At 57.5% G+C, this 7,337-nt stretch overlaps 1 protein-coding gene across 1 annotated transcript; it reads left to right on the top strand.

Annotated features, from left to right (window-relative positions):
- Positions 1-335: 335 nt before the first annotated feature.
- On the top strand, positions 336-6,791 carry DLX4 (distal-less homeobox 4). The gene is made up of 3 exons (XM_003414644.4): positions 336-1,303; positions 4,737-4,933; positions 5,315-6,791. The coding sequence occupies exons 1-3, from the start codon at positions 1,021-1,023 to the stop codon at positions 5,555-5,557; spliced, it is 723 nt and encodes a 240-aa protein (XP_003414692.1). The 5' UTR covers positions 336-1,020; the 3' UTR covers positions 5,558-6,791.
- The last annotated feature ends 546 nt before the right edge of the window (positions 6,792-7,337 follow it).

A 7,337-nucleotide genomic window follows, 5' to 3' on the forward strand; every position in this document is an offset into this window, starting at 1 on the left:
TCTCACGCGACGCCAGGAAAGGCGGGGCGCCGCACGGGCAAAAGCCCAGACGCCAGATCCCTCCGGCGGCCTCGGGGGCCAGCAGAAGCTGTGCTGTCGCAACCAGCCCGGGGCCCCCGCCGGAAGCGGAAGCTGGAGCGGGGAGGCGGCCAGGCGCAGTCGCGGCGGTCTCCGCGGAGGGCGACCCGCGTGGGCGTGCGCGCGGCGCGCGTGCGGGGCAGGCTAGGCGCCGGCGGCACCTCCCCCGTTCCGGCGTCTGTTTACCAACAAGTGCCGGCGCTCTGCAGCGACGCATTCCGACGCGATGAATCAGCCGCGGGCGCTGACGGCTTGGTTTCCACTCCCCAGCCGGTCGGTGGCGGCGGGACCACAACCGCTGTGCAGACCCCCGAGAGCTGGAGATTGCGAACGCACCTTCCCTGCGCCCGAGAGCCGCTGTGCCTCCGCCGCTGCAACTCCACTCGCCCAGCTTCCCAGCCTCGCCAGCTCTCTCGCGTGTCTGCTATCGGGACCGAGGTTCCCAGGCTGCACCAAGCACCCTGCAACTCCGGCACCTCTCTCGGAAAAGACACCGAGATGGACGGGCCTGGGACTGTGCACCGCCCGCTCCCCTCTCCCAGTTCTGAAATTCCCCGCCGCGGGCGTCCCGGGGCGGGGGGGCGGGCCGGGCTCCAGGCCTCCGTGAGGTCACCGAGCGCGGGAGCCAATCCCGGGTGTCTAAGTAGGCGGGGCCCCCGTCGGGTCCAGAGAACCGAACCCGAGAGAGAGAGGATGGGGCCCCCAAGGGTTTAGGGGGGAGGGGAAAAGCCATGGGGGCACCCCCCCGAACCCCTTTTCCAGGAGCGCGGTCTCCGCTGGAGGCGACACACAGAGACATTTTCCCGGGGATCTTAAGTGTGGGGGCGGTCAACTGGGGGGCTCGCCCGAACCCAACGCCCGAGGCTCGGAAAAGAGTTGACGGAGGGAGCGGACGACGTGCTGGGCCATGGCCTAGGCCCTACGGCCCGGGCCCCGGCCGCAATGACCTCTTTGCCCTGCCCCCTCCTCGGCCGGGACGCCTCCAGAGCAACCTTCCCAGACCTCGCCCCCGCCCGGTCGGTAGTGGCTGCCTATCCGCTTGGCCTGCCCTCAGCAACCGCAGCCGCCTCCGATTTGTCCTACCCTGGGCCGTATGGCCACCTCCTGCCCTACCCCTACACCGGCCCAGCGACCCCCGGAGACTCCTACCTGCCCTGCCAGCAAGCCGCGGCGCCCTCTCAGCCCCTACGCGGCACCGCCGGGCACCCGCAAGAGCGGGAGGCAGGTAAGTCCGGCCGCAGTGCCCTTTTCCACCTCCGGGGGCTGGCTCCGGTGCGCCCCTAAACTTCGCCCTCGCCTTGTCGGGCGCAGCTAGCGGGATTCAAGCCTTACTCGGATTCCACGGGATCTGGGGGTGGGGGGAGGGCAAAAGGATGGGGCGGGAGACGCGGGGGGAGGGGCGGGGGCGAATTGATCTAGGTCTCCTTTCAAGACCGACCTGGTTTCGATTTGCAATTGTGTGAAGCCGGGCAGGAGGGCTCCCCACCGCCCCCCAGCAGCAGAGTCCTGTGTACCTACGTGTAACGGAAAACTGAAACAATCCAGATGTGGGTGTGGAAGGCCTAGACCCTTCCCCAGGATTTTCCCCTTCGTGCACGCCCTTATTTCCCCATGTCGCCCAGTGTTCCTCTTAGAAAGCAGTGCTCAAGCCAAACCCTGATAAATAGAAATCAGGCCCCGGTTGGAGAGCACTGGACCTGTGGGCTTATTCGGAGCTCCTTCTTCCTTCCCGACCCCCTCCCTCTTTCCACCGAACTTGCCAGACCAAGGCTGGAAGCTGGCCTGGCAGAATCTGGGATACTGACAGAATCTGGGGGTAGGAGCTTCCCATCCATTGTTTTAAGCGTGTGGCCACAGGGCAGGGTCAGCAGCCCCTGGCCAGCAGCCCACCATTGGAGACCTTGGCTACCTCTGCCTTCCAGCCAAAGGAGCAAGCCTTCTGTGTCATCACCACTTGACTTTGGGATAGGTTAGACCCCATAGACCCCAGTTCCCATTACCTGGAACAACTTTGAGCTCCTGAGAAAGTCCTCACTGGCAGGCCTCATTGAAGCCTTGCACAGCTCCACAGACATGCAGTGTAGACATGGGCATTACACGCACACACACTATGCATACACCAGTCTCTATGCCTCCAGATTAGACTCCAAGTTCCCTGTACTCCCCACCCCCACAATTGTCATTGGTACAGTAGACTTTTCTGAGGATGCACATCTACCAGGTGACTCTGCTGCAGTCAGCCCAGGACAGATATGTCCCTCTTCCTTCCCCTGTTGCCCCTACACGTGGTGCCCCAGCCTCTGGCCCCAAATTGTAAAGCATTAGAGCTGGAGGTGACCCTAGAGATTTGGGCACTCCACCTCGTTGATGTACAGATGAACAAAACAGAACACAACCTCTTTTCCAGGCTCTTGACCCTTGCAAATTGACTTTCACTGTATGGGGCCAGTAAAGAGAATTTTAGGGAACTTCCTCAGAGCCCCCAAAAGTTAACTGTCTTCTGTGGCAGAAATGGGACTGCCTGTCCCAGACTGCTGGGTCTGTCCCTGGGTGAGGGTTGTTTGGGGGGAGTATGGGGGTTACAGATCTACCTTCTACAAATGAATCCCTTGAACTCTTTCCATGTGTGCTAGTATGGTATATTTGGGTTGTGTGTTTGAGGAACAAGATCCTTTGTCTTTAAGGGAACTGTCGGAAATGGGAGTGGTGTTAGCATTACTGTCTTGCCTTTCTTTTGCTTGGTCTAAGGACAAGAGAATGGAGAATTTCTTTTCTTATGGACATTCCCGGATCCAACGAAAAAAACCACACACTCACGCACAAATGTGCTTAGAACAGACTATGGCATTTTTCTACTGAAACTGGTGGGTTCTACCTACTTCCAAGTGAGAGATTGGGGCATGAGAGGGGACCTGGGGTCCTCACCCCATGTCCACCCCGCCCCAGGGAGAGGTTTGGCTCCGAGTGACCTGTGCGCTGACAACCTGTTGAGCTGGTGGTGTGGCTGGCACCTTGAGAGAGGCCCTTGGGCTCCATTGTCACCACCTGAGCAGAGTCAGTCATAACTTGCAACTGATGTGGGGAAAGGCAGCTGTCAGGGAAGGAACTTGGGGGGAAGCCTACTCGGAGAGTTGGGGCGCAGAGGGCTCTGAGAGTTTAGCAGGTGGGTCTACCTGCCGGGTCTACCACCGCAGTCCCTCCGTCCACACAACCAGAGAGGTGAGGGTGGTCGCTCGGCTTCCAGTGCTGGGCTGCGAGCACTGGGGCTAAGCTGGAGAGGCGGACAGGCGCGGGCGGAGCGGAAACCAAACGTTTTTCTGGGAATTGGCAGGGGTCAGTGAGGGGTGGTGGATCTGAGAAGCCCGCAGCACCCGAGGCGACGGGTGAGGGATGCGGGGGAGGTGAGGACAGTGGTGACCGCCGCAACCCAAGGGAGGGGAACCTGACGAATGTGGGGTGAGCCCTGGTAGGGGCGAAGGGGTGAGGGGAGACGCGGACGGACACACGCCACGGCCGGCTGGGTACTGGGGCTCAGCGCTCTCTGAGTCTGGCCGGCTCGGTACTGGGGCTCAGAGCTCTCTGAGTCTGGGTGCGGCTGAGCAGACAGCGTGGAAGGCGGCGAACGTTGCCCGAAGCCCGGAAGCATTTCTGCTGCTTCATCCACCCCACCCCTCGCGTCCACATGGGACAGCCTCCGATGTCCCCGTAGAGTGGCGCAGGTTGGTGCCACTCCGCCTTGTAGAGGGAAAACACACACGCATACGCACGCACGCATTCCCAGCCGAGATTCCTTGAGAGGCTGGGCCCGGTTGGCAGGAGGTGACCAGTTCTTCTGCATTGGCACCAGAGAGGGAGGGCTGACGCTGCTGGGCGCTCGCTGCACGCTCTCTGAAACTGCGTCACCTTTCCTGTCACACTCCCCGCCACCTCTCGATGAGTGCAGCCGTGGAGGTGTGTGTGAGGCCCCGAAAGCCGATCCCTCCTCCCAAGCTGGCCATGGGGACGGGGAGATGGTCACTTTTCCTGCCGGGTGCGCCTTGGGAGAGGGGATGCCCGTTACAATAAAGACGATGGCAAACCCTGGGGACCTTCCACACTCAGATGCTGGGGGGAAGGCCTTCATCCTGCGTTCAACGTCTGTGAGCCGGGCCCCTCTGACCCAGGCCTATTCCCCCTATTCCCGCAGCCTGACGCTGCCACACTGACACTATCTCCGGCCTCTGAGCTTTACTGTTGAGTTTCCTCCACCTGGAATATCCTTCCACATCACACCTAGGCCTCATCTCGGCCCTGGACAGAGCCCTTCCTCCCTGCCCCACCCCAAGCTGGGGCAACCACAAAACCAGAGGCCTGACGCCGGTACCCTTGTTCTGGCCTTTGGCGCTTTCTCTGGTCACAGGGCCCGCAAGAGTGGGAGCCCCCTGAGGGCAAGCACTAAGTCTTGTATCACTTGGTGCCCAGTGAACCTGGGGCTTGCACTGAGTGTGGAGCATAATATAGAGAACAGCCGAGAGAGGGGCCAGGGTGGAAGTGGATCTCTGCAACTGCACTTTCTGCTAATTAGCTATGGGCATGCAAACAAGATGCAAATGAGCCTATGAATCTGCCTCTGACCCCCCTCCCCACTCTTACACACGCCATCTTGTGCTGCCTCCCAGACTTGGAGAAGCTGCAGCTGTCTCCAGAGCCCTCGGAGCGGCGCCCGCAGGTCCCAGCCAAGAAGCTGCGCAAGCCAAGGACCATCTACTCCAGCCTGCAGCTGCAGCACCTGAACCAGCGTTTCCAGCACACGCAGTACCTGGCGCTGCCCGAGAGGGCTCAGCTGGCCGCACAGCTCGGCCTCACCCAAACTCAGGTGGGGCCAGTGCCATCCTTCCTACACTCTAACCTCACCCATGTGTTCTCAGTGCTCACCCCCCATCTGTGATGGCTGATGAGTTCCCTGACATTGTCAGGATTCTCCAGTGGGGTATTCATAGCTGGCCATCAGTTAGTATTGGGGGTATGTGTTAAAAGCTGGGGGGGGGGGTGGTTAGACTCAGAGGAGGGCATACCAAACAGGGAGAACTGGATACTGGCCGGGAGACAAGAACTCAGGGGACTTTCAGGGCTGTGGAAGACTGGAGCTGATGTTGCTTACCTTCTCTCTTCTCTCAGGACTGCTCCCTACAGCTGGGTCACACACTACCACACATACAGTCCTCCTGACCTTCCATTTTCCTTTTTCTCCCCACAGGTAAAGATCTGGTTTCAGAACAAGCGCTCCAAATACAAGAAACTCCTGAAGCAAAACTCTGGGGGACAGGAAGGAGACTTTGCCGCGGGACCCTCCCCCCTGTCTCCTTGTTCCCCACCCCTTTCATCCCTGTGGGATCTACCCAAGGCAGGGGCACTGCCTACCGGTGGCTATGGCAACAGCTTTGGAGCCTGGTATCAGCATCACTCCCCAGATGTCCTGGCTACGCCTCAGATGATGTGACTCTGGGAAGGGCCGGTCAGTCCCAGCCCTCCTACGAAGCCCTTCTGGGCTGGGAGGGAACCAGCTCCAGATGGATTTTCTGGGGAGGACAAGGAGCTAAAGGAGAAAAATTGACGGGGTGGAGTCCTATTCCACTTACCCCTAAGCCAAAGAGCTAAATCAAAGACTTTGACCTTAACCACTGCCCTCCACCACCACCATGGACTGGACAGCCTCTCTCCAACTAAACAAAGGCTCTGGAGAGAGAGAGTCCTTGGTTGGAGTTTAAACTCCTCCCAGGACCCGTAGCCTTGCCACCCCCCTGAAAGGACTGCAGCCTACCAGAGCCTGGAATCAAAACCAGGAAGAAACCTTCAGTATTTTTTCTCTATATATGCTTCAGGTGAGCTGGGCGGGGGTTGAGCAAGGCCAACCCATTTGTGAGCAGAAGCTGAAGGAAGCATCCGGAATCTTCAAAGTTGACCAGTATTGGGTCTCATCCACCAATTTTTCCTAAGGATTAGCACATTACTCCTATAACTGATACACCCTATTCACCATCCTGTGAGGTAGACAGGATGTGAGAAATGTGGCAATATGGACCTATGGGTAATTTATGTTCCCCTCCTAAAACAGCCCTCTTTTCCATATGTGTATCTACTTTGAGTAGATGGTGGATCCAGTTACTCATACAATTCAATGGTGTTTGAGAGCTTATTCCCTCCTATTCCCCACCCCTAATACTTAACCAAAAAAACCCTGGTAGTGCAATGGTTAAGTGCTCTGCTGCCAACTAAAAGGGCAGTGGTTTGAACCTACCAGCTGCTGCACAGGAGAAGAGACCTGGCAATCAGCTCCTATGAAGATTGTAGCCGAGGAAACTCTGTGGGGCAGTTCTACTCTGTAGCATAGGGTTGCTATGAGTCAGAATCGACTCAACAGCACACAACAACAACAATATTTAACAAACCCACATGCACACACATTCCAGAACCCAGTAGGGTAACCTTAGAGGAAGTGGAGATGAACAAGCTCTCTGGATAAGTGCAGGTATAGACACCACCAGATGGTTGGGGGTAGCCCTGGCAATTTAGCTCCTCACAACTGTCTGGGGCCAAAGGAACAAACAGTTTGTATTTATAAACGTTCCTAGGGCCTGAGGGCTTTGGTTTGATGCCCTCCAGCCAATCTGACTAGTATCCTCTGAACTTTCACAATCCCCCACACCATGAACTTCCAAAGATTAAAGTTTGTACAAAAACTTAGGCCTGGCTGTGAAGTGTATTTGTTCCCTGACTTCTCAGTGGTGGGGGCTGATTGTTCATCTCTCCCTTCTCCCTCTTTGTCTCTTCCAGGAGAAGCACTGAACTAGGAGTCCGGGGAACTGGATTCTAGTTTGCCTCTGCCACTAACTAGCTCTGTGTTACTAGCTCTGTGGTTCTAGCTCTGGAATGGTCTAGTAACTTCCATGGTTTCATATGCTCCAGTGTGAAACTGGAGAAGGCTTGCACTGGGAATGACCAAGGTTTGAATGATCCTTACCACCAGATTCTCCCCTGGCCTGGTTCAGGAGGGAGCCAGCATCCCATGACCCCCTATGCCCCACCTTCAGCCCAGGGAGAGCCCCTGCTCACCTTGGGAGAGGACATGTCCACTGAGCCAGGCAAATCTTATCCTGGGAGAAGTGTGCTACTTGGGAGTAGAATGGCTGGGTCCCACCAAGGGGAAGGGGAAGGAAGAGGAAAAACCTAGAAGGAACTGAAATTTTTCTCATCCATCCAAAAAATATATCAGATGATCT

The sequence above is a fragment of the Loxodonta africana genome, chromosome 18 (assembly GCF_030014295.1).
Source record: "Loxodonta africana isolate mLoxAfr1 chromosome 18, mLoxAfr1.hap2, whole genome shotgun sequence".
In the NCBI taxonomy this organism is placed as follows: domain Eukaryota; kingdom Metazoa; phylum Chordata; class Mammalia; order Proboscidea; family Elephantidae; genus Loxodonta; species Loxodonta africana.

Excerpts from the sequence above, each read along its gene's own strand:
- DLX4 (XM_003414644.4), top strand. The coding sequence starts at position 1,021 with ATGACCTCTTTGCCCTGCCCCCTCCTCGGCCGGGACGCCTCCAGAGCA. Across the intron at positions 1,304-4,736 it reads CCCGCAAGAGCGGGAGGCAG|ACTTGGAGAAGCTGCAGCTG; the intron begins GTAAGTCCGGCC and ends GCTGCCTCCCAG. Across the intron at positions 4,934-5,314 it reads TCGGCCTCACCCAAACTCAG|GTAAAGATCTGGTTTCAGAA; the intron begins GTGGGGCCAGTG and ends TTCTCCCCACAG.